This window comes from Eleutherodactylus coqui, chromosome 1 (genome assembly GCF_035609145.1).
Source record: "Eleutherodactylus coqui strain aEleCoq1 chromosome 1, aEleCoq1.hap1, whole genome shotgun sequence".
In the NCBI taxonomy this organism is placed as follows: Eukaryota; Metazoa; Chordata; class Amphibia; order Anura; family Eleutherodactylidae; genus Eleutherodactylus; species Eleutherodactylus coqui.
This window is the reverse complement of record NC_089837.1, coordinates 312,324,860-312,352,401: the sequence shown is the minus strand read 5'-3', so window position 1 is coordinate 312,352,401 and position 27,542 is coordinate 312,324,860. Positions and strand designations below refer to the sequence as shown.

The following is a 27,542-nucleotide window of genomic DNA, read 5'->3' as shown; positions in this document are numbered from 1 at the left end:
GAAGCACTAAGTGAGAAGCCAGTAAGAAGCCCACGATCCAATGGTAAAGTCTGTCTAAAAGCTCTGCACAGGCACTAACGACCTTAGTGGTGACATCAGCGCTCGTGCAGTCATTTAGACAACTGTGTAAAAGGGCCATTAGGGTGTATTCACATGGGCAAGTGCGTGTGGGAAAATCACATGTTGATTCAATAGGAAAAATAGAAAAATCACACTTGTAGGAAAATCACATCTACATGCAATTTTTTTTTTTCTGGCATAGGAAATAGATGATTCTAAATAAGAATTGCCCAACAACAGGACATGCAGAGATTTTTCAATTTAGTGAAATGATGCGTTCTTTTCATGCTTGATATCTTACCATATTACTATCAGTCAGATATTGTGCGTGCAAATCCCCTGTGTGAATGCACCCTCAGAGGCATTCTGTTTCCATAATCTTCTGATAAGTACCTTAAGGTTGTCTGGTTCACATCAGTTTTGTTGTTTAAAGGTTATTTACTCTTTTGCAGCTGGAAAGCTACATCCTGGATAATGTCAAAAGTGAAACGGCGGCTTTCAATCTATCAGCTGAACAGATGCAAACAAGCACCACATTGGAAACTGGAACAAATCTAATAACTCAAACAGCAGAACAAACACGCAAGCTGACTGAAGTAGAAACCCAGGTATGCAGGACTGAAACACACTGAATTATGTTATTGTCATTAGACAATATTTGTATCTACTGTGAGACAAACAATATGGCATTCCTTTGAACCAAGATTCAATAGTCCAGAAATTCTAATGACTTGATTTTCACTAGGCTAGAATGAGAAGACTTATCAGAGGTAGACAAGAGAAAGACATTATAGTTGATGGTGGTATTCTGAGGCGTAACTTGAAGCTCCCAGGCACCGATGCAAAACCAGTAACAGGGCCCCCAACTATAATGCTTTACTTATAGTACTGGGTTCCCTATATGGAGAAGAGAGACCTTATGGGCCCCCCAAGGCTCCTGGGCCCGGGTGCAACCGCATCCCCTGCATCCTCTATAGTTATGCCCCTGGTGGTATCATTTGGAATATCTTAGGCCACTCTCACATATGCATTTAGAATTTGCATGCGGTAAAAATGCGGTGATTTCAAGCAGCATTTTTTTATGTATGTGACCGTGTTTGACGGAACTTTTTAACGCACCCCACCATTGTGATGGGTGATTAGGTGCGTTAAAATGTGCTAAAAGCGCTAAATATACCCTAGGACCTATAGCAGATGCAAAAAGCTTAAAAAACAGATGTTGCAAAAAATATAGATATGAAGCAGGTACCAATACAGAGAAAACATAAATGCAACTAGGGACTCACGATTAGATGGCAGGGGTACAGAGTGATGGTAACCAGATGATTATAAGTATAATGAAACTGGCAGTGGTGATTGAAACAGATAGTATGGAGCTAAAATAACAAATGTGAACCTAAACACTTGCTCTCCCTAATCTGCCCCTTACACTATCCCTCAACACCAGACCCCACTGTCCCTAAATGGCTCTAAGTCGTCCCTATGAATGATCCTGTCTAAAATGCCATTTCTCATAACAGGAAGGCATTAGGGCTTATGTAGTGGCCCAGAACATCATCCTGGTCCCCTCCATAAATGTCATACATGTATTGGGTCATGTGGATGCACTGTGCAAAATATTTATCCATCGATGTCGCTGTATGAGCACTTGCTTTTTGTGGGACGAGTTGTATTTTTCAGTGGTACTATTTAATGTACCATATAAGTGGAGTAAAATAGGAAAAAACTTAATTCCACCATCTTTGAGGGGGTCTTGTTACTATCGCGCACACACTGCAACAAAAATGACATGATAACTTTATTCTATGGGTGAGTACGATTACTACATTATACTAAATTTATATTTCATAGGGTCAACTCCAAATTACGTCAAGAGTATAAATGTATGTATTGGCATATCTATTGAAAATACATATCAGAATTGACATTGTTGTTGTCGTCAATAAGGCAGAAGAGTCACCAGACAATCATACCCTATTTTCATGTCAGCTCAGCAGTAGAATGTATTATATTTGAAAAGACACTCGAGGAACCAAGTCTGCAGTATCTAGCCAGGAAAACCATAGGTCTTCCAACTTCTCTAGTGTTCCCTTTTTCCTGAAAAAAGTATTTCTCCTATTTCAACAAAATATTAACTTTTGATGTGAATTCTGTGACAGTAGGTGATATACAGGCTTTCCAGTAGTAGACAATCAGCCTGCAAGTCTAAAATAATAGCCAGTTAGTGTATCTCTATTACAAACAGGTCAAAAATCCAATTGAAGAATTAATTTCCCCTACATAAGGGACTATAACTTAGCATGACAAGCCCGCATCATTCAGGGCTGGATATATTTACTATCAATCTTCACAAATATAGTTTTAGAACAAAGGATGTCCTCCCCGATATCACTACCAAATGTCCTTCACCTTCCCTATACAGAACTACCAGAAATAATCCCCTAATTTTCACCATATGGAAGGTGCTGTGGTAGCCACGCATTCCCCCACATATCTTCTTACTTGTCCTTTATAAAGAATCCCAATTTTCAAAATAATAGCTCATATTGGATTTTTATGATTAGAATACTCAGGGGATTGACTCCAAAGCTAAATTACTGCATAAAAAAGAGAAACGTATTTTGTCCTTTGAGGAGGTATGGCAGAGGTTTCTCAAGATACTAATACTATTTTTCCTACATAGACGTCAGGCATTATATCCAACAGCTTTTACCAGAGTTCTGAGACTTTGATTGGGATTTGACAGGAAACCTCTGGATCTTTAACCAACGACTGTGCGAGGCTTGCTTTCCAGGTTGTATAGGTCCATCCGTGATATGCAAGAGTTGGGCGATATTAAAGGAGATGTCTCGAGGCAGGAGTGGATTTTTTTTTTGCCCAGTCCCCCTAATTAAGCATACATTACTAAGCCCCCCTGTAAATGACTTTTCTAGCTGGTTTGTACTTACCGTTCCAGCGTTTCAGCAACTTATAAAAATTTTCCCAAGATGGCCGCCGGCTCTTTTCCCTTTGCTTGCTGCAGCCCGACGTGCGCGCTCCCGAGACGCTACCAGCTGTGTCTCCCTGACAACCAGACGCCCCGCAGCCGCCGACCGGACCCCTGGAGTGAACACGGCCGACCAGTCACCCACCGCCAGGCGCAGTCCCCCCCCCGGCACAGCGGCAGCCCCCCCATCGCTGCGACAGCCCCCCCATCGCGGTGACAGCCCCCCCATCGCAGCAACAGCCCCCCCCATCACAGCGGCAGCCCCCCCCGGCACAGCGGCAGCGCCCCCCCATCGCAGCGACAGCCCCCCATCACAGCGGCAGCCCCCCCCCCCCCCGGCACAGCGACAGCCCCCCCATCACAGCGGCAGCCCCCCCCGGCACAGCGGCAGCCCCCCCATCGCAGCGACAGCCCCCCCCCATCACAGCGGCAGCCCCCCCCCGCACAGCGACAGCCCCCCCATCACAGCGGCAGCCCCCCCCCCCGGCACAGCGGCAGCCCCCCCATCGCAGCGACAGCCCCCCCATCGCGGTGACAGCCCCCCATCACAGCGGCAGCGCCCCCCCATCGCAGCGACAGCCCCCCATCACAGCGGCAGCCCCCCATCACAGCGGCAGCCCCCCCCCCATCACAGCAACAGCCCCCCCATCACAGCGGCAGCCCCCCCAGCACAGCGGCAGCCCCCCCAGCACAGCGGCAGCCCCCCATCGCAGCGACAGCCCCCCATCGCAGCGACAGCCCCCCCCCCCGGCACAGCGGCAGCCCCCCATCGCAGCGACAGCCCCCCATCACAGCGGCAGGCCCCCGGCGCAGCGGCAGCCCCCCCGGCCCATCACTTACCAGGACGGCGGGACAGCTGGACGGCGGGACAGCTGGGCGGCTTCTCCGGACAGCTCGGCAGCTCTGCACCTTCCTCTAACAGAGGATGGTACAGAATGGTCGCTCCAGCGCGCTCCCGAGCAGTGACAGCTCGTCTGCGCATGCGCAGAAGAGCTGTAGCGGGGAGCACACTGAAGCGGCTCGTGCTGAAAGGAGAAGAACGGACTGCGCAAGCGCGTCTAAAAAAGCAAGCTGCCAGCGAATTTAGACGGAACCATGGAGACGAGGATGCTAGCAACGGAGCAGGTAAGTGAATAACTTCTGTATGGCTCATAATTAATGCACGATGTATATTACAAAGTGCATTAATATGGCCATACAGAAGTGTATACCCCCACTTGATTTTCGCGAGACAACCCCTTTAATCCTGGAATTAGAAAGTGGTCCATGGATGCTTCCGATCCATTCCCAGCAATGATTCCTAAATCAATGGCATTTGCTAGAATGAGATTGCAAGTTAGTCATAGATCTTACTTAAACCCTCCAAGGGGATGTGTTATGGGTATATATTAGAGATGAGCGAACACCAAAATGTTCGGGTGTTCGTTATTCGTAACGAACTTCCCGTGATGCTCGAGGGTTCGTTTCGAACAACGAACCCCATTGAAGTCAATGGGCGACCAGAACATTTTTGTATTTCGCCGATGCTCGCTAAGGTTTTCATGTGTGAAAATCTGGGCAATTCAGGAAAGTGATGGGAATGACACAGTGACGGATAGGGCAGGCGAGGGGCTACATGTTGGGCTGCATCCTAAGTTCACAGGTCCCACTATTAAGCCACAATAGCGGCAAGAGTGGGCCCCCCCCCCTCCCAACAACTTTTACTTCTGAAAAGCGCTCATTAGCATGGCATACCTTTGCTAAGCACCACACTACCTCCAACAAAGCACAATCACTGCCTGCATGACACTCCACTGCCACTTCTCCTGAGTTACATGCTGCCCAACCGCACCCCCTCCCCCCCACAGCGCACACCAAACTGTCCCTGCGCAGCCTTCAGCTGCCCTCATGCCACACCACCCTCATGTCTATTTATAAGTGCGTCTGCCACGACGAGGGACCGCAGGCACACACTGCACAGGGTTGGCACGGCTAGGTAGCGACCCTCTTTAATAGGGGCGGGGCGATAGCCCACAATGCTGTACAGAAGCAATGAGAAATACAATCCTGTGCCACCGCCATCAGGAGCTGCACACGTGGGCATAGCAATGGGGAACCTATGTGCCACACACTATTCATTCTGTCAAGGTGTCTGCATGCCCCAGTCAGACTGGTTATATGCACCTTAACAGTAACCGCGTTGGTGGTAATGTGGTGGTGACTGCGGACCTAGTACCACGGTTGTATTTTGTTGGTTTTCGGAATGTGGCCAGGATTAAGTGGGCCGTGGCGGGGGGATGGTGGGGGGGCTCTCTTGTAGTGTCGGTAAAGGTGAAATTCTTGGACTGCCGCCAGACGAACCAATGCAAAGGCATTTGCCAACAATGTTTTCCCTGTTGGAGGAGGAGGGGGATGTTTTTGAGGCACTACGTGTCCTCTCCACGTGTCCGTGGTTATATGCACCTTAACAGTAACCGCGTTGGTGGTAATGTGGTGGTGACTGCGGACCTAGTACCACGGTTGTATTTTGTTGGTTTTCGGAATGTGGCCAGGATTAAGTGGGCCGTGGCGGGGGGATGGTGGGGGGGCTCTCTTGTAGTGTCGGTAAAGGTGAAATTCTTGGACTGCCGCCAGACGAACCAATGCAAAGGCATTTGCCAACAATGTTTTCCCTGTTGGAGGAGGAGGGGGATGTTTTTGAGGCACTACGTGTCCTCTCCACGTGTCCGTTCCATGTAAGCAATAGTAGCACTCAAGACAGGCCCCAGTAACAATTCTGAAGCAGCAGTATAGCGGGAGCGCAGTCTTCGTTCCATGTAAGCAATAGTAGCACTCAAGACAGGCCCCAGTAACAATTCTGAAGCAGCAGTATAGCGGGAGCGCAGTCTTCGTTCCATGTAAGCAATAGTAGCACTCAAGACAGGCCCCAGTAACAATTCTGAAGCAGCAGTATAGCGGGAGCGCAGTCTTCGTTCCATGTAAGCAATAGTAGCACTCAAGACAGGCCCCAGTAACAATTCTGAAGCAGCAGTATAGCGGGAGTGCAGTCTTCGTTCCATGTAAGCAATAGTAGCACTCAAGACAGGCCCCAGTAACAATTCTGAAGCAGCAGTATAGCGGGAGCGCAGTCTTCGTTCCATTTCAGTAGCCTTAGTATAGCCAAGGCACAAGTGACATTTATGTAGCTAAACTGTAGGCCAACCCCACACACCTTTCTGTACCATGAGTGCAGGCGAAGAACATAGAAATTACTATGATTACACTGTAGGTGAGGGCCCCAAAAAATTGGTGTACCAACAGTACTAATGTACCTCAGTAAAAATTGGCCATGCCCAACCAAGATGGCAGGTGAATCGCTTTGGTTAATGTGGCTTAAGTGGTAACTAGGCCTGGAGGCAGCCCAGTGTAACGAAAAATTGGTTCAAGTTAAAGTTCCAACGCTTTTAAGCTAATTGAAACTTATAAAAATTGTTCTGAAAAATTATTTGAGTGAGCCTTGTGGCCCTAAGAAAAATTGCCCGTTCAGCGTGATTACGTGAGGTTTCAGGAGGAGGAGCAGGAGGAGGAGGAGGAGGAATATTAGACACAGATTGATGAAGCACAAATGTCCCCGTTTTGGATGGTGAGAGAGAACGTAGCTTCCATCCGCGGGTGCAGCCTACGTATTGCTTACGTATCGCTGCTGTCCGCTGGTGGAGAACAGAAGTCTGGCGAAATCCAGCCTTTGTTCATCTTGATGAGTGTTAGCCTGTCGGCACTGTCGGTTGACAAGCGGCTACGCTTATCGGTGATGATTCCCCCAGCCGCACTAAACACCCTCTCCGACAACACGCTAGCCGCAGGACAAGCAAGCACCTCAAGGGCATACAGGGCTAGTTCAGGCCACGTGTCCAGCTTCGACACCCAGTAGTTGTAGGGGGCAGAGGCGTCACCAAGGATGGTCGTGCGATCCGCTACGTACTCCCTCACCATCCTTTTGCAGTGCTCCCGCCGACTCAGCCGTGACTGGGGAGCGGTGACACAGTCTTGGTGGGGAGCCATAAAGCTGGCCAGGCCCTTAAAGACTGTTGCACTGCCTGGGATGTACATGCTGCTCGATCTACGCACATCCCCTGCAACATGGCCCTCGGAACTGCGCCTTCTGCCACTAGCGCTGTCGGCTGGGAATTTTACCATCAGCTTGTCCGCAAGGGTCCTGTGGTATAGCAACACTCTCGAACCCCTTTCCTCTTCGGGAATCAGAGTGGGCAGGTTCTCCTTATACCGTGGATCGAGCAGTGTGTACACCCAGTAATCCGTAGTGGCCAGAATGCGTGCAACGCGAGGGTCACGAGAAAGGCATCCTAACATGAAGTCAGCCATGTGTGCCAGGGTACCTGTACGCAACACATGGCTGTCTTCACTAGGAAGATCACTTTCAGGATCCTCCTCCTCCTCCTCCTCCTCAGGCCATACACGCTGAAAGGATGACAGGCAATCAGCCGGTGTACCGTCAGCAGCGGGCCAAGCTGTCTCTTCCCCCTCCTCCTCATCCTCCTCATGCTCCTCCTCCTCCTCCTGTACGCGCTGAGAAATAGACAGGAGGGTGCCCTGACTATCCAGCGGCATACTGTCTTCCCCCGCCCCCGTTTCCGAGCGCAAAGCAGCTGCCTTTATGGTTTGCAGGGAATTTCTCAAGATGCATAGCAGAGGAATGGTGACGCTAATGATTGTAGCATCGCCGCTCACCACCTGGGTAGACTCCTCAAAATTACCAAGGACATGGCAGATGTCTGCCAACCAGGCCCACTCTTCTGAAAGGAATTGAGGAGGCTGACTCCCACTGCGCCGCCCATGTTGGAGTTGGTATTCGACTATAGCTCTACGCTGTTCATAGAGCCTGGCCAACATGTGGAGCGTAGAGTTCCACCGTGTGGGCACGTCGCACAGCAGTCGGTGCACTGGCAGCTTAAAGTGATGTTGCAGGGTGCGCAGGGTGGCAGCGTCCGTGTGGGACTTGCGGAAATGTGCGCAGAGCCGGCGCGCCTTTACGAGCAGGTCTGACAAGCGTGGGTAGCTTTTCAGAAACCGCTGAACCACCAAATTAAAGACGTGGGCCAGGCATGGCACGTGCGTGAGGCTGCCGAGCTGCAGAGCCGCCACCAGGTTACGGCCGTTGTCACACACGACCATGCCCGGTTGGAGGCTCAGCGGCGCAAGCCAGCGGTCGGTCTGCTGTGTCAGACCCTGCAGCAGTTCGTGGGCCGTGTGCCTCTTATCGCCTAAGCTGAGTAGTTTCAGCACGGCCTGCTGACGCTTGCCCACCGCTGTGCTGCCACACCGCGCGACACCGACTGCTGGCGACATGCTGCTGCTAACACATCTTGATTGTGAGACAGAGGAGGAGGAGGAGGAGGAGGGTGCTTTAGTGGAGGAAGCATACACCTCCGCAGATACCACCACCGAGCTGGGGCCCGCAATTCTGGGGGTGGGTAGGACGTGAGCGGTCCCAGGCTCTGACTCTGTCCCAGCCTCCACTAAATTCACCCAATGTGCCGTCAGGGAGATGTAGTGGCCCTGCCCGCCTGTGCTTGTCCACGTGTCCGTAGTTAAGTGGACCGTGGCAGTAACCGCGTTGGTGAGGGCGCGCACAATGTTGCGGGAGACGTGGTCGTGCAGGGCTGGGACGGCACATCGGGAAAAGTAGTGGCGACTGGGAACTGAGTAGCGCGGGGCCGCCGCCTCCATGATACTTTTGAAGGACTCCGTTTCCACAACCCTATACGGCAGCATCTCAAGGCTGATGAATTTTGCGATGCGGACGGTTAACGTTTGAGCGTGCGGGTGCGTGGCGGCGTACTTGCGCTTGCGCTCGAACACTTGCGCAAGCGACGGCTGAACGGTGCGCTGAACTACACTGCTGGATGGGGCCGAGGACAGCGGAGATGAGGGTGTGGGTGCAGGCCATGAGGCGGTAGTGCCTGTGTCCTGAGAGGGGGGTTGCATCTCAGTGGCAGGTTGGGGCACAGGGGGAGAGGCAGGGGTGCAAACCGGAGGCGGTGAACGGCCTTTGTCCCACCTTGCGGGGTGCTTGGCCATCATATGTCTGCGCATGCTGGTGGTGGTGAGGCTGTTGGTGTTGGCTCCCCGGCTGAGCTTTGCGCGACAAAGGTTGCACACCACTGTTCGTCGGTCGTCAGGCGTCTCTGTGAAAAACTGCCAGACCTTAGAGCACCTCGGCCTCCGCAGGGTGGCATGGCGCGAGGGGGCGCTTTGGGAAACACTTGGTGGATTATTCGGTCTGGCCCTGCCTCTACCCCTGGCCACTGCACTGCCTCTTGCAACCTGCCCTGCTGATGCCCTTGACTCCCCCTCTGAAGACCTGTCCTCCTGAGTAAGCGTTGCACACCAGGTGGGGTCAGTCACCTCATCGTCCTGCTGCTCTTCCTCCGAATCCTCTGTGCGCTGCTCCCTGGGACTTACTGCCCTTACTACTACCTCACTGCAAGACAACTGTGTCTGATCGTCATCGTCCTCCTCACCCACAGAAAGTTGTTGAGACAGTTGGCGGAAGTCCCCAGCCTCTTCCCCCGGACCCCGGGAACTTTCGAATGGTTGGGCATCAGTGACGATAAACTCCTCTGGTGGGAGAGGAACCGCTGCTGCCCAATCTAAGCAGGGGCCCGAGAACAGTTCCTGGGAGTGTTCCCGCTCCTGAGCAGGTGTCATTGTAGTGGAGTGAGGAGGCTGGGAGGAAGGAGGAGCAGCAGACAGAGGATTCGGATTGGCAGCAGTGGACGGCGCAGAACTGCGGGTAGACGATAGGTTGCTCGAAGCACTTTCTGCCATCCAGGACAGGACCTGCTCACACTGCTCATTTTCTAATAACCGTCTCCCGCGTGGACCCATTAATTGGGCGATGAATGTGGGGACGCCAGAAACGTGCCTCTCTCCTAATCGCGCAGCAGACAGCTGCGACACACCTGGATCAGGAGCTTGGCCTGTGCCCACACCCTCACTTGGCCCTCCGCGTCCTCGGCCACGTCCACGTCCACGTCCTCTAGGCTTACCCCTACCCCTCAGCATGCTGTATTACCAGTGATTAGATTTCCCAGGCAGGAAATAAATTGGCGCAAGACTGCAGGCCAAATATAATTTTTGCCCTTTTTGGAAAACGAAAGGCCCCACTGCCTCTAGTGAATGAATTATCTAAGTTTAATAACTGTGCTGTGTCCCTGCTTATGTGTCACAGAACGTGAGGGTAGCAGAGTTATTAACTGTGGCAGAGCAGGTATTTTTTTTTCCCAATTAAGGAAAGCAAATGGCGAAGCCAGCAGTAAAGCGTAGCTGGGTGCGTATGATTTAGCAATGTTTTTCACGCAGCTCACACGTCTCCACAGGCGTAAGGACGGACACAGGCTGGACAAATAGATTTCTTTTCAGTTTTTTCCCACCAACAGGCAGCACTGCGTATATTCAATGAACCTGAGAAGTTTAATAACTGTGCTGTGTCCCTGCTTATGTGTCACAGAACGTGAGGGTAGCAGAGTTATTAACTGTGGCAGAGCAGGTATTTTTTTTTCCCAATTAAGGAAAGCAAATGGCGAAGCCAGCAGTAAAGCGTAGCTGGGTGCGTATGATTTAGCAATGTTTTTCACGCAGCTCACACGTCTCCACAGGCGTAAGGACGGACACAGGCTGGACAAATAGATTTCTTTTCAGTTTTTTCCCACCAACAGGCAGCACTGCGTATATTCAATGAACCTGCGAAGTTTAATAACTGTGCTGTGTCCCTGCTTATGTGTCACAGAACGTGAGGGTAGCAGAGTTATTAACTGTGGCAGAGCAGGTATTTTTTTTCCCAATTAAGGAAAGCAAATGGCGAAGCCAGCAGTAAAGCGTAGCTGGGTGCGTATGATTTAGCAATGTTTTTCACGCAGCTCACACGTCTCCACCGCCCGTAAGGACGGACACAGGCTGGACAAATAGATTTCTTTTCAGTTTTTTCCCACCAACAGGCAGCACTGCGTATATTCTATGAATAATAACTGTGTTGTGGCCCTGCCTATACAATTCTTTCCCTGCAGTATCAATGGAGGGTGGAATGCTCTGCAGAGGCGATTTTGAGAAGCCCAAAAAAAATGCAGCACAGCCAACAGCAGCCTGGACAGTACTGCACACGGATAAATATGGCCCTAGAAAGGACCGTTGAGGTTCTTGAAGGCTACACTCACTCCTAACACTCTCCCTGCCTATGCAGCACTTCTGTCCCTAATGCCAGGTGCAACGGTCTGCAGAGGCGATTTTGAGAAAAAAAAAATCCCACTGCTAACAGCAGCCAACACACAGCTATCAGTGGCCCTAATAAGGACCTTTGGGGGGTCTTGAAGCCTACACTAACTACCAATTCTTTCCCTACAGCAGCTCCGGTATAAACAGCACTGTCCCTCATCTAACTCACACCGCATCTGAGGCGAGCCGCGGGAGGGGCCGACTTTTATATTAGGCGAACACCTGATCTCGCCAGCCACTCACAGCAGGGGGGTGGTATAGGGCTTAAACGTTGCAGGGGGAAGTTGTAATGCCTTCCCTGTCTTTCAATTGGCCAGAAAAGCGCGCTAACGTCTCAGGGAAGGAAGTGAAAGTAACCAGAACACCGCATGGTGTTCGTCACGAATAACGAACATCCCGAACACCCTAATATTCGCACGAATATCAAGCTCGGACGAACGCGTTCGCTCATCTCTAGTATATATACAACCCCAAATTGTTTCAAATGTAAAGTACCAAATGCACATTTGTAGCACTGTGTGTGGACCTGTCCCCTTTATACAGGCCATTAGGTGGCAAATCTATAATTACACGACAATGCATCTGATATGGGCCATTTTTGGAGACTTAGATTCCAACAAATACTGTTGCTCTGTGGGGGCACGTAAACTTCTGCACTTCATAGCAGCAGCAGGACTAAAAGCTATCTTGCAGATGTGGCGGCAGCCAACAGCACTGTCTTTCAAACTGCTCTTGGATAAACTTGCCTTCCGGTTTCAAATGGATTGGAGCACAACCTCACTTTTTAGGGAGAAAATAATACAATCCTTCTTTGCCTAGAGAGCTTTATCCAGATGTTGCCCCAAAGAGTTGGGTACAAACTCAGAGATTGCTTTTATTACACTTGCTGGTTTCAGGAGCAAATATCATTGGCAGAAGCACCCCTTTAGGGTGTTTTGAATGCTCATCTGGGACCATAGAGGTATTTCCGCATCCATGAAGTCCAATAGTTTGGTTTTCCTCTTTTCACATGAATATATTGTGATGGACTTCTGGAAAGATAATTATTGCCACCCTCCCTCGCTTCGGGGGAGGGAGAAACACAATATTATTACGGTAAAAGCAGGTCTGGCTTTATTTTCTTCACTTTTTTTCCTTCTTTAAAATGTTTTATTACGGTTATGTTTGAACCTAGACATATTATCAAACCGACTGCAGATATATTTGCTGTATAATCTCTGACTAGAGATGAGCGAGCACCCAAATGCTCAGGTCCGCGTTATTCGAGTCGAGCTTTTCAGAAAATTTGAGAGCTCTACTCGAGTAACGAACCCCATTGACTACAATGGGAGAGCATTTTTGTATGTGGGACGCCGGGTGCCGAGTTTTTTTTTTTTTATTCTTGATTCGTGTTTAGAGATGAGCGAACGTGTTCTTCCGAGCTTGATATTCGTGCGAATATTAGAGTGTTCGGTATGTTCGTTATCCGTAACGAACACCATGCGGTGTCTGGGTTACTTAAACTTTCTTCCCTGAGACTTTAGCGCCTTTTTTTGGCCAATATAAAGACAGGGAAGGCATTACAACTTCCCCCTGCAACGTTTAAGCCCTATACCACCCCCCTGCTGTGAGTGGCTGGGGAGATCAGGTGTCCGCCTGATATGAAAGTCTGCCCCTCCCGCGGTTCGCTATGGATGCATTCTATATGCGCTCAATGGGGCCAGCGGCAGCAGCGCTGACCCCATTGAGAACATATAGAAGACAAATCCTTCTTCTCTGGCACAGCTGTAACAGCTGTAGCAGAGAAGAACGATGTTTGCCCATTGAATTCAATGGAGCGGCAATACAGCATGTTCCACTGAATGCAATGGGCTGCCGGCGATCGCAGGATGAATGGTCGGAAAGGGGTTAAATATATAACCCCTTTCCTGCAATTCATCCAGAAATGTGTTACACTAAAAATATATACCGGCGTATAAGGCGACGGGGCGTATAAGACGACCCCCCAACTGTCACCTTATACGCCGGTAATACAGTGGAGCAAAGAATAAAAAGCATTACTTACGTTTTTAGATGATCTGCGGCGCTCCTGCAGGCTGTCACTCCCTCCTGGTCCACGGCAGAGTATTGCTTTCTCCACGAAAGACTTTAAATCCCTGCCTCCAGAAAGACACGTGCCTTCAGCCAATCACAGCCAATGACAATGATGTCATTGAATGGCTGTGAGTGGCTGTGTTTCTGGAGGCGGGGATTTCAAGGCTTGATGCTCGTTCGAGTAACGAGCACCATCAAGTACGCTAATACTCAAAACGAGCATCAAGCTTGGCCGAGTACGTTCGCTGAACTCTAGCTCTGACTTAACAATCAACATCAATTAAGCAACAGACATGGTCATAAAACCTATGCTTCTTACTAAAATAATTTGAGAAAACAAAAGAAACTAAAAAGCAGTCATGCAAATTTCTCATGTCAAGTTTTGTTGTACATTATGAAAATTGAATAAAAACATATAAAAAAACAAACAATCAGGTCAAGTTTCATATTACATTTCAAACCAAAGCTACTGTAATAGGGTTTACCAAGTGCATCCTGGTCTCCTCGGTTCACTCGGAAAGCAGTGCATACATACCTGGCAGTCCACATGATGTAAAAGAACACATGACTCATCAGACAAGGTCTAATGTTTTCGTTGCTCCACGGTCCAATTCTGATATGCACATGCCAATTGCAAACACTTTGGGTGGTGGACAGGGTTCAGCATGCTCTCTAAATTAGACTGTATTGCATCTATATCTACTACACCTACACCTGTCTCTCTATTGGTGCCAGTCTTTACACTTGTTATTTTTTTCTTCAAACTCTGTTTACCTTTGTGTATTGTCATGAGAATTCGGTTAAGGCGCATTTAGACGGGATGAATGTTGGGCAAACGATGCCCGACACTCGTCCCTGTGTTTCCTCGCTCCCGTCCTGTTGCACAGGAGCTAATGTCGCTGGTTTGCTCACAGAGCAGCTGCAGGAGATTTCTCTACTCTCACTTCCCCGCCCTTCTCCATTGACTTACATAGCGGCCATTCAGTATTGAACGGCTGCTATTTACACTGAACGATCATCTTTCAGCTCATTGTCTATCGTTTATGCTGCATAAATGATGGACAATGAGCTGAACGATGAGCGTTCAGTGTAAATAGCAGCCGTTCAGTACTGAATGGCAACTATATTAAGTGAATGGAGAGGTGCGGGGAAGATCAAGAAGTGAAATCTCCTCCAGCCGCCCCGCTGTGAGACAGCAATACTAGCTCCCGTCCAGCAGCACAGTAGCAAGTGTGTGCAGGTACAAGTGTCGGGCATTGTTTACCTGACATTCGTCCCGTCTTTATGGGCCTTTACACTTAGAACGTTTTTAACTAATCTAAACTATCGTAAGTCTTTCTTGGACATCTGTTTTTCACTTTTTTTTGCAAACTATGCACTTAGTACTATTTTAATACGTGGTCCGCTGTAAATTTAAAGGCATTTTTATTATTATTAAAAATTGTAATTTCTGTTGTAAGCCCTCAGTGATATTGTCAGTTCAGGTACCATATGTTGTCTAAAAAGAAGTTAAATAAAAAAATATAGGTTTTTTAATTGTTATAAAAATATTAAAAAACTTTTTCTTCTTTTTAACATATGTTTGGTCTCACAGCGTTCATAAAAGTCCAATCAATTGAAATAATGTATTATTTATCTTGCATGGTGAACATCATCAGAACAAAAATAAATACCAGCATTTACCAGCAGCTGTTGTTAACCTCATACGTACAGATATACACAAAAGGACCTTGGTTGAATACCTGAAAAGCGTACAAAATCTTCACTGCAGGTCACTGTGGAGTTAACTCAAATTAAAGCGTTCTTCCATTGCATCTGCGCATGTCCGGAAGTATTCCTGCGTCATAATGATCACATGCCTACCGCGTCATCAGCATCATGTGGCCATCACGTCACCGGTGTCACTTGATTACTGCGTCATCAGCATCACGTGACCAGCGTGTCGTCCACATCATCGAGCATCTCTGGACTTGCCGCATTATTGATATCACATGACCGGCGTGTTGGCCAAATCATCTGCATCACGTGATCACTGTTCAGTGCCTCAGTATGATAAAAAGTTAATAGCACTCTGGTGACACCATGTAGGGAATCAACCATAGACATCATGTAACAATTGTTGTTTACAATAACCAACATAGGAGCACTAATTCAATAAAGTATGTATGTGCAATCTAACAGCACAAAGTACTATAGGGTACATAATATGTGGGCAATAACACCAAGGCAAAGTGAATACAAATCTGTTCACACAGAATTGAATAGTCCCCCCTCATTAGAGCGACACTATCCCACCAATTATTATAAGTAGTGAGGAAAGGTGTCAAAAATAGCGCAAAATAGAAAAAAGTTAAGCAAAAAAATGCTAAAATGAATTTTATTGAAATGGACTAGGAGGTATATAAATACAAATATGCAAAAATATTGTCCAATGCAAGTGAGCAGCAGAGATGGTGTCCGGGGCTCAACCAAAAAGAAGAAATGTTATTGACCTGTAAACGAAACAAACCAAAAATTATGTTAATATAATTACGTTTTTTACAAAATACAATTTTAGTTTACACAGAATACAGAATCAGATATGCAGCATGATATGATAGTCTTTATTAAGACCTCTAGGTGTTAATGTGTCAAGTGTGTATATCTACTTTAATTACTTTCGTTTAAGTAATTTGACCCAATCACCACCTCTCTCTAAAACCGGGGCATGGTCAATAATTTTAAATCGAAATTGGCTAATAGAATGGTTCATCTCTAGTAAGTCAAGGTTTCTGGTACGGGTGGTGCTTTTATGTTTAATCATCCTAGAATGTGCCTCAGTGGTAGTTTCTCCCACATAGCCAAGTCCACAGGGGCAGGTAATTAAGTATGTAATAAATGATGACATACAAGTATATCTCTCATGTATGGAAAATTTTTTCTCAGTAAGGGGGTGTCTAAAACTGTCCCCTTTGACCAAATTGCCGCAGCAAGAACAGTTTAGACAAGGGTAGTTACCCTTCTTGGGTGGGAATAAATGTACGTTGAAATCCTGATCTCATGGGCTTAAATAGGGGACTAACAAGTTTATCCCTAAGATTAGGGCCTCTGCGGTATGACATGAGGGGTTTATGGGAAAATTCCAAGATGTCCTTGTTACCTCTAGTTAATATTGGCCAGCGTCTGTTTAGAATACTACCAATTCTGCCACTCATCTGACCAAAAGTCGACACAAATGGAATGCTATCAGGTTTAATTTGTTTCGCACTAGGAGTTAAAAGTTGTTCACGTGTTTTGCTTAAAGGAGATGTCCCGAGGCAGCAAGTGGGGTTATACACTTCTGTATGGCCATAATAATGCACTTTGTAATATACATTGTGCATTAATTATGAGCCATACAGAAGTTATAAAAAGTTTTTTACTTACCTGCTCCGTTGCTAGCGTCCTGGTCTCCATGGTGCCGACTAATTTTTGGCCTCCGATGGCCAAATTAGCCGCGCTTGCGCAGTCCGGGTCTTCTGCTGTTCTCTATGGGGCTCCGTGTAGCTCCGCCCCGTCACGTGCCGATTCCAGCCAATCAGGAGGCTGGAATCGGCAGTGGACCGCACAGAAGAGCTGCGGTCCACGAAGATAGAGGATCCCGGCGGCCATCTTCAGCGGTAAGTATTGAAGTCACCGGACCGCCGGGATTCAGGTAAGCGCTGTGCGGGTGGTTTTTTTAACCCCTGCATCGGGGTTGTCTCGCGCCGAACGGGGGGGGGGTTTAAAAAAAAAAAAAACCGTTTCGGCGCGGGACATCTCCTTTAAAGCTTTGGATTTAGCTTTATTAATAATATTTGTGGGGTACCCTTCAGCTGCAACCTTTCTACACATCTGCATCAGTCGGTGGTCGGCATGTTCCTCATCTGCTATCCTTCTTACCCTCAACAGCTGGCTTAATGGGAGTGATTCAACTGTATTTCTCAGGTGATTACTATCGTGAAGAAGGAGATTGTTTTTGTCAGTTGGTTTTATTAACACATCTGTTGATAATTTGCCCTGCTGTTTAGACACTATCACTTCCAGAACTTGGATGTTGTAGAGTGAATAAGTAAGTGTGTACTGTAACTCACGGTCAATACTATTGAGGAAATCTCTAAAGAGCAAGAGGTCATTTTCAGAGCCATTTCCAGACAACAACAATGTTGTCTATATATCTAAGCCAACATATAGCTTTACTGTAATGTCCTGATGTATATAGATGTTTTTCCTCGAATGACCGCATGAAGGAATTTACATATGTGGAAGCGACTTTTGAGCCCATCGCGGTACGCTGCCACTACCAGTAGTACACCCCACCAAAACCAAAATAATTATTGGCCAGGATGTACTCCATCAGCATGAGGGCAAACGCGACACAGCCCAAAAATATCTCTAAATTCTGCAAAAAATATTGCCCCACACTAGTGTGTTTAATAGACGTATATAACGCCACAATGTCAAATATAACTAATATTGTGGACTTAGTAACCTCCAAATCTGCTATCTTATTCAAGAAATGACTGGCATCCTGAATATAGGATGCTGCATTAACTGAAAGTGGTCTCAAGATTTTATCCAGAAAGTTGGAAGTATGGCTGAACAGTGAATCGCAGCTAGAGACAATAGGTATCCCAGGTGGATCTGTGAGGCTCTTGTGGATTTTTGGGAGAATATATAAAGTTGGAATTTTAGGATGTTCAATATGCCTTATAAGGCCTCGTTGTACATGATCCTCAGCCTGGTCTGAAATTCTCCAGTTGGATCTGCGCCCAACTTTTCATATACATTTACGTTGCCTAATTGCCTCATGACTTCTTCATAGTATTTATTGGCATCAAGAATAACCACTGTTCCCCCATTATCCACGGGTTTAATTACTATATTTCTATTATTGGCAAGGGTTTGTAGAGCAGCTTTTTCCTCTTTCTTTAAATTATCTACTCTCCTGCTTTTATTCCTTTGATGTTTGCATCCTAATTTACAGACATCCTGCTTGAGAAAATTAATATATGTTTCAACACCGTGATTAATGAAAACAAAGATCTGGTACCGTATTAGCCAGTAGAGCAAAATGTGATTGTTCTCAGCAAGAGAAACGACGTAATCTTGTAGATATGATACCTTTTAATGGCTAACAAAAATACATGATGTAATAATAGCGAGCTTTCGTACCAACGCAGGGTACTTCTTCCGGCTTAAATGGATCCATTTAAGCCAGAAGAAGTACCCTGCGTTGGTACGAAAGCTCGCTATTATTACATCATGTATTTTTGTTAGCCATTAAAAGGTATCATATCTACAAGATTACGTCGTTTCTCTTGCTGAGAACAACACCGTGATTAGTACAAGCCACAAGGAGGTTAAAAACTACTCCCGTTGCGCAGTCCAGCCCTAACCAAGGAAAAACCCTCACGGGGGTTGGACTGCGCAACAGCACCCTGGCGAGGATGTATGTTAGCAAACATGGCCTTCACGCGTAGGTTTCGAAAGAACCTCTCCAGGTCAAGTTGGAACCAGTCAATCTGGTTCATTGGACAAAAAGATGAGCCCTTGGATAGTTTAGAAATGTCCATAGGTAGCAATGGTCTAGACGATATATTTACCACCAGTTCACCTGTATTATTCAGTTCTTCTTGAAGTGTAGCTGTAATTGTCGATTAGTGGACCTCGTCTTCATTGATGCCCCTCCTTTCCATCTCCTATGCTTGATGCCGCCTCACCTCTTCCAAGGGCAACATCCTCCCCTCTTGGTGGTTTTGATGTTGGTGCATTGCCTGAAAAAGATGATGAGCTACTTGCCATAGGTTCCCTGGAAGAATCATCAGTGGAATTGTAATCATTAGATGGGAAAATGGTCCTCTTGTGATGTCTGTGTTGTCTCTGTCTTGCATGTCCTCTGTTCCGTGTTGCCCCCTGCAAACCTGTAGAGGGAGTTTTAGATTTTTGCCAATTAAATACACAGCCTAAGCCAGTGGCGGTGAACCTATGGCACGCATTCCAGAGGCAGCACACAGAGCCCTCCCTGCTGGCACACGCCGCCGTCGGACGCTTACCACGTTAGTAAATACCAGCAGGGGCCACGGCTCCACTGCCTGTATTCAGCATCACTGCATTGCTGCTAGTGACGCTGATCCCGGCGCACACTGTGATGTCAGTGTGCAGCCGGGATCCTTCTCCCCCTCCCCTGATGTCTCCTCTTAGGTTCAGCGAGAGCAGGGGGAGGAGGCATTCGGCAGCACACTATCACAGTGTGCACCTGGGATCAGCACCAGCAGCAGCACTGAACAGAGGAGCAGGGGTAAGTATATGGGTCTCAGAGGGGCACTATTACTACTGGTGGTCCGCTGTGGGATGTCACTATGTGGGATGTCACTATTACTACTGGGGCCACTGTGGGATGTCACTATTTCTACTGGGGGCCGCTATGGGATGTCCCTATTACTACTGGGGCTGCTGTGGGATGTCACTATTACTACCGGGGCCCCTGTGGGATGTAACTATTACTACTGGTGGCCACTGTGGGGTGTCACTATTACTTCTGGGGGCCACTGTGGGATGTCACTATTACTACTGGGGCCACTGTGGCATGTCACTATTACTATTGGGGCCACTGTGGTGTGTCAGTATTACTACTGGGGGTTCACTGTGGGATGTCACTATTACTACTGGGAGCTGCTGTGGGATGTCACTATTACTACTAGGGGCCAATGGGGGATGTCACTATTAATATTGGGGGCCGATGTGGGATGTCACTATTACTACTGGGTACCGATGTGAGATGTCACTATTACTACTGGGGGCTGATGTGGGATGTCACTATTACTACTAGGGGCCACTGTGGGGTGTCACTATTACTACTGGGGCCACTGTGGGATGTCACTATCACTACTGGGGGCCACTGTGGGGTGTCACTATTACTACTCGGGGCTGCTGTGAGGTGTCACTATTACCACTGGGGGCCACTGTGGGGTGTCACTATTACCACTGGGGGCTGCTGTAGGATGTCGCTATTACTGCTGGGGCTGCTGGGGGATGTCACTACTACCACTCAGGCTGCTGTGGGCTGTCACTATTACTGCTCGGGCTGCTGTGGGCTGTCACTATTACCGCTCGGGCTGCTGTGGGAGGTCACTATTACCGCGGGGGCTGCTGTGGGCTGTCACTATTAACGCTGGGGCCGCTGTGGGCTGTCACTATTACCACTGGGGCCACTGTGGGGGGTCACTATTACCGCTGGGGCCACTGTGGGGGGGTCACAATTACCGCTGAGATATGTTTACATGTGACAGAAATGTCCTCAGCAGAAATTTCTGCGGTAAATTCTGCAGCATTTCTGTATCCAAAAAGTAGTCAAAATCTGCACCCGATGTATTTGAAACAGCCCTGTCCTTTTTAGAATGATGAAGGTAAAATCATACGTCGTGATAAGCCCCGCACCCTGACGTGTTGGCACTTTGCAATAAATAAGTGGGTTTTGGGTTGCAGTTTGGGCCCTCGGTCTCTAAAAGGTTCGCCATCACTTGCCTAGGCTATACTCGTTTAGGTCTCTGTACCATTTAACTCTTTTTGTGGTCTCAAGACCTTCTCGAAATCATATTAGAGAAAGAGCTATCTTAGAACAATGCGTGTTCCATTCATCTTGCGACATCTTGAGAGTAATCTCTTTCTCAATGTTTTTCAGCTCTTTAGTTTTTAGATGGATCTCACTCTGTAGAAACTCCACATTCAATAAGATGATATCAAAGCAAAACTTGTTAGTGATACTTTCAAACTTTTTACAAAATCCAGAATTACTTGCCATAAGCGTCGGTCTGATGTGAGGTCTCAACCCACTTGGTATGCGTTTCATCTTGCAATATTCTTTGAATTATGAATGGCTGAGCACTGCCTGTGATTGGCTGAGCACTGTGACCAATCACAGGCAAGGCTCAGCTGTCATTCAATGGCTGAGTGCTGCCTGTGATTGGCTGAGCGCTCAGCCAATCAAACCAGTGCTTTCTGGGAGCGGGGATTTTTCAATCCCCGGCCTCCAGAAGACGGCTGCTGGGCTGGAGAGAAGAGCCGGACGTCTGTTCTAGGTGAGAAAAAAAAAAATTTCCAGCTAGGAATGATTTTCAGAGAAGGGATTCTATTGCAAGCCCTTCACCGAAAATCATCCCTGCGGGGGTTGCCTGCAACCCACTGCTTTCAATGGGTTGAAAGCAATGGGATAGTATCGCAGACTTCTGCCACAGCTGTGCCAGAAGTCCATGATGTACTCCCTATGTTTTCAATGGGCCTGGCGCTGCTGCCACCGGCCCCATTAAAAACAATGAGCGATATCACAGATTTTTTTTCTACACAGTGATGCTTGAGTGTAAAAATCACAAATGAGTATGAAACCATTGAAATCATTGGTTTCATAATCATGTGTTTTCACCCGCTCTTGCATGGCAAGAAAACATATCGCTATTGGTAGGCGCCCTTAACCATACATTGTAAAAACAAGGTGATCCACCCTCCCCACCAAAAAATTAGCATGGTGGCATTTTTTTTCTATTTTACCCCACAGACATTTGTAAATGTTTTTCAGTACATTAAATTATACCATTGAAAAATACAACTCATACCACAAAAAACATAATCATGTGATTATGTCAACTGAAAAATATAAAATGTATGATTTTTCGAAAGCTGGAAGGAAACAATTGGCCATGTATCTAAAAGGTTAAATTGACAACTGTTGACATGATTCTTACTTCATTCTGTGCATTAATATGTTGTAACTAAACATTGAGATAATAATAAATGGGTGGTTTAATAGTTTCCCCTAAATTCAATGGTCACATCTGAAAACTTGCTGCTGCCAATGCCACAGTTCAGTGATCAACTTCCAAGCTCTGTCATTGGCTGCAGCAGCCTGTGACATCCCATGCACAGGCTGCTGCAGGTGGTAGCCATTACGTCAGCAAGGAGACCCAAAGCCGCTAGTAGAACACTAACAGGAAGAAGTGAGTATAGTTACTATGTTTTTCACATAGACAATCTGATTTTACAAAGAAGTTTTATCTCAGACAAATGGCTTTAATGACAGGTAGTGGAATGCAAAAGGTGCTGGAAAGGAGAATTCTAGTGGCAGGCACTTGAAGCTTGTTTTCACTGGTAAAACAAAAAAAAAATTATGCAAATTTAGTATATTAAAATATTGATTGCACACACATAGTCTATTAGATGGGCATAGGTTATGTGAAAAGTTAGTATCCATTTAAAATGTTGTCTAGTCCATGATTAAATACCCTGTTAATGTGTTCTGAGTTAATACAGACAAACCCTTTTTTGAGAGCCACCATCTATTAACCTGTGCTGAGAGAAGCTACAAAGAACATCTCTTGCTGTGGTGGAGCAGACATGTTAATTGATTTCAGTAGGTATTGTGGTAGGTAGTGGAAAATGGACGAATTGAAAACCAGGGTGAAAAAAGCTGATAGAAGGAGGATTGATGCGTTTGAACTGTGGTGGTAGCGAAAGCTGCTGCGTATGCCCTGGACTGCGAGAGTAACAAACATAGACGTCCTGAATCATATAAGACCTGATATATCACTGGAGGCCAAGATGACCGGGCTCAGTCTCACGGATTTTGGCCATGTAATGCGAGCAGATGACTAGAAAAATCTATAATGCTTGGACAGATCAGTGGCAGAAGAAGACCCGGCCGCCAAAGACACGATGGCTGATACTGTCAAAGCTGATACTGGCAGGGATATCACACAACTGAAAGAAGCAGCGCAAAACCGAAAAACATGGAGGGAGCTCACCTTTAGGGTTGTCAAGGGTCGTGAATGACTAAACGGCTAACAACAATAACAGGTATTGTGCAATGCTTAAATTGTAATAGTGTTTTTTTTTTAACTTAATGTAAGGTAGGATAAATTTTAGGGCTTTTTCTAGTATATTTAACTAAGTGATTTACGATGCCTTTAATAGAAAATCTATCTTCAAATGCAATAACCACATGAATACATTTGCACATAGTTGTCTTCAACTGTAATTAAGTCTTTCTTGCCTCATCCACTTATTACTTATGTCTCAATGACAGGTCCGTAACCAGACAAATAGGCTGGAAATTCAATTACAGGAAAATTCCATATCTACAAACAAGCTGGAAAAAGCGTTGCTATTGCAGAGTCAAGACATCAGTAACTTGCGTGAAAAGAACAGGTAAGAACCAATGGCTACATTAATACATAGATTATGCATTTTTGAAACATTTTCAATAAATTTTCACAAAAAATTATAATCCAGAATTTAAATCATATAATATAATTAGTCTAGGTTGTATAACCAATAGTATTCTATATACCACGTTAATCACTGTTTTAGGCATTTGTCCTCTACCCACATTAATTGGTTGCTACTAGAGATGAGTGAGCATACTCGCTAAGGACAATTACTCGAGCGAGCATTGTCCTTAGTGAGTACCTGCGCGCTCGGAAGAAAAGATTCGGTGCCGGCACGGGTGAGGGGTGATTTTCGGGAGTGAGCAGGGGGAAGCAGGGGGGAGAGAGAGATCTCCCCTCCGTTCCCCCCGCCACTCCCCGCCCCCCTGCGGCACCCAAATCTTTTCTTCCAAGCGGGCAGGTACTCACTAAGGACAATGCTCGCTCGAGTAATTGCCCTTAGCGAGTATGCTCACTTATCTTAGTTGCTACCCATTTTACTGCATTCCATATTACCGCATTGCTGACACTCACCATACAAATTAAAGATTTATTTGTAGCCACAGCCACTTTTAGTTCATGGAACTTAGCTGCAAAACCGCATCTAGGAGCAGTTTGAGTGGATCACCAGTTGGACATGCACCCTTCCACTCCATTCAAAGGTTACAGCACTGACAAACAGCTTCAGACCGGATATGCTAATGGCGTCTTGGAAAATGGTTCTGTCCTTCAAAAATGTCATATTTTCCGTGTCTTTTTTAACACCAATAATCAGTTCTAATATTTAGATCTTAATGGGATTGTTAAAAACATAATTGGGCATGTTGGACAACCACCTGGCCATTTAATGGTCCCATTCTGCACTGAGATCTATATTTCAGCTTTCTGTCATGAAGTGAACAATCTAAACTGCGCTCCAAACATGTATGGACAGGAGTGTACTCACTCGGGAGAGGGGAGAATAACCCAGTAGGTACTGGGTGAAGAACTCCCCCCTCTGGGTCCAGGACAGCCTTATGTAAATATAATGTGAATCCCACTTCCACTCCAGGAGGTTGGGCTCCAACCAGGTCCACAAGGACTCCAAATAATCAAGGATCAGATTTACTGCACGGATGGTAGACTCTCCAGCAGGAAAGTACAAAACATATAACGCGTTTCAGCTGTAAAGCTTTGTGTCATGGGTATATAAAATATGCCTATTAACCCTTCATCCATCACAATTACCATATCTCTTTCATACTGTATAGTCAAATAACCAGAGGAGCAGGTTTATGTCTAATACTGTACCTAGAATACTGTATTTAGACCCTTACCCAAAACCATTCACGCCTACCATAGTTTTATGTCATCTATTCAACTATGTGGCAATATAAAGTTTGTCCTGTGACTTTGATCATTATTATGTCACTTTGTGTTGTTATTGTTTTTTTCATTAAAATGTCTGTATTTTCAGTTTTCTAGAGAATAAGGTTTTACAGATGGAGGAAAATCACCAGGATGGAATAAAAGCAATAAGAGCTGAGAAACTTCATGTAGACGACTTACTTTCCAAGCAGAGTGAACTCATTGGAGTACTGAGAGATCAACTCAGTGAAGCTATGCTCAACAACAGCATGCTACAGAGACAGCAGGCATTCATCATGGAGACTGTGACCCAACTTACCAACCTGGTTTCACAATATAACCGTTAGTAATGAAAACAGACAAATATTTCTGTACTCTACCAGTATCAACTTTTATGTATCACCATTAGCTATTACTACAAAACAGATCATGCAGTCATGTTATGGTCAATATAACAGATCATTCACTCTCTTGTACCATGTGTAGAATACTGTCAGATTTTTGGTTACTTACTGCTCTTATGTAAATAGGATTTCCTCCTATAATGAAGCATTCATTATGAAATAACATTCATTGTATTGTAAAGTATTCTATTCAGCCATTTCTTAATTAACGGGCTTATCTGAGAATTTAAGATTAATGGGCTGGCCTTAGGATAGGTTATAAATATTAGAATAGCAGGTGACTGATTCTTCGGACCCCCAGTGATTAGCTAACATAGTATGCTAGGCTGAAAAAAAGACAATGTCCATTCAGTTCAGTGTTTCCACTCCCCGCTATTGATCCAGAGAAAGGCGAAAAACCCCAATGAGGCAGAAGCCAATTTACCCCATTTTGGGGGAAAAAATTTCTTCCCGACTCAATAATGGCAGTCACAATAATCCCTGGATCAACTTTTGAAACTTCTTACCTGACTCCAACAACCCCACTGGTTATTTAATGTCTATTTCCTGTAATTTCATAGCTCCAAAAAGATATCTCTTCCCTTCTTAAACTCCTCCATTAATTTTGCCATCACCACGTCCTCAGGCAGAGAAAGAGTTGCGGTGCTCAGACAAGCGGAATGTCCTTTTCACTGTTTCCCAGGTATAGCACTGTAGTTTTGTAGCAGCAGTGCTTGGTATTTCAGCTCACTATTTCTTCATCCTATTTAAGTGAATGGAACTGGGCTGTAATATCAGGCACAACTCCTACTAAGGGTTGTACTGTGCCTGGCACACAACACGGGGGACACAGCATTTGACGGAGAGCTTCAAACTGTTGATCATTGGGCGTACTGAGAGTTGGACTCCACCAATTTTGGTCGCCTATCCTAAACAAAGATCAACAATTTTTAAGTCCTATATCTCTATAAATCTGTTTCTTGGAGCCTGCGAACGGAGGGCCATCATTTAAAGTGGTTGTCACCAAACTTTTCCAGGCAGGATTTTTTTTTATGTGGTTTTAGTACACTGGCCCTATTTATAACATTATCATACAACCCAGATATTAAACTGATATTTGATTGCGAAATGATAGAATATCCTGATAATGATGAAAACAAATAAGACAACATTTTCACCTTCTTGTCGTCTGCCTGAAACATATTATTGCAAGTGATTTATCTTTTATTTTCCAGATATTCCGGTTATACCAAAAGAGGAGCAATTAAGTTTCCCAGACTGTGCAGAAACTTATAAAGCTGGCCTGACATCCAGTGGAGTCTACACTTTGTACTTTCCAAACTCTACAGAATCAATTAAGGCTAGTAGTAAACAGGGTAATATCTGTCATAAACTATGTTTGTTTTCTATTTTTTTTTAACTTGTGTGACAATTTAGGGGATTTTTAGCTTAATGGCATTGCCATCTCTGGGGTAAAATGGTTGATACATGAAAGATGGATTTCCGCTCATACTGGACTTGCCAGCTTTTATTCTGCTTTACACATCACTGCCAACTTCACACATGCACCGCACAAAATAAATCCTAAGCCGTCTAACCTCTAACGAAACACTTAGGGGGAGATTTATGAAACTATCCAAATGAAAAACTGCCTTTGTTGCCTACAGCAACCTATCACAGCTCAGCTTTTATTCCTCATAGTACTCTTGAAAAATGAAAAAGGCAATTAGTATTATAGAAAGTTTTCATAAGTCTGCTCCATAGGCCCTTTCTGGGGTGTAACTACAGGTGATGCAGAGGATACGGTTGCACCTGGGCCCAGGACCCTTAGGGGGCCCATAAGGCTTCTCTTCTCCATATAGGGAGCCCAGTACTATGAATAAGGCATTATAGTTGGGGGACCTGTTACAGCTTTTGCATTGAGGCCGAGAAGCTTCAAGTTACACCTCTAGACCCTCCTATAGTCTGGCAACCACAAAGTTATTGTAAAATTACTCCAGAGGGTGCATCTCTTACCCTGACATATACTTCACTTAGCAGTGCATGTCTTTTCCCAGTCAAGAGCTATTTTGGGAAGAGCTCTCCCACCTGATTGTTAATTGTTCTCAATAGCTAGAAGAGCTGACCACTAGTGACCACTTTTCTACTCTTTGGTTCCCTAGTGGCCAGAATATGTCACTACAGAGGCCATTCTGGCACACTTGTTTTTTGTAAGTACAGAATTTATGTAGGTTTGTATGGACCACT

At 46.1% G+C, this 27,542-nt stretch overlaps 1 protein-coding gene across 3 annotated transcripts in view; it reads left to right on the top strand.

Annotated features, from left to right (window-relative positions):
- Positions 1-27,542, top strand: part of LOC136612015 (angiopoietin-2-like) — a 92,760-nt gene that overhangs the window by 23,845 nt on the left and 41,373 nt on the right. Inside the window, exons 2-6 of one of the 3 annotated variants that reach the window (XM_066592063.1) lie at positions 513-668; positions 23,445-23,566; positions 25,022-25,254; positions 25,591-25,593; positions 26,531-26,655. In XM_066592063.1, coding sequence (XP_066448160.1) covers positions 513-668; positions 23,445-23,566; positions 25,022-25,254; positions 25,591-25,593; positions 26,531-26,655 — 639 coding nt within the window. The remainder of the gene's footprint in view (positions 1-512; positions 669-23,444; positions 23,567-25,021; positions 25,255-25,590; positions 25,594-26,530; positions 26,656-27,542) is intronic. The other 2 variants (XM_066592057.1, XM_066592073.1) reach the window with 2 other exon arrangements.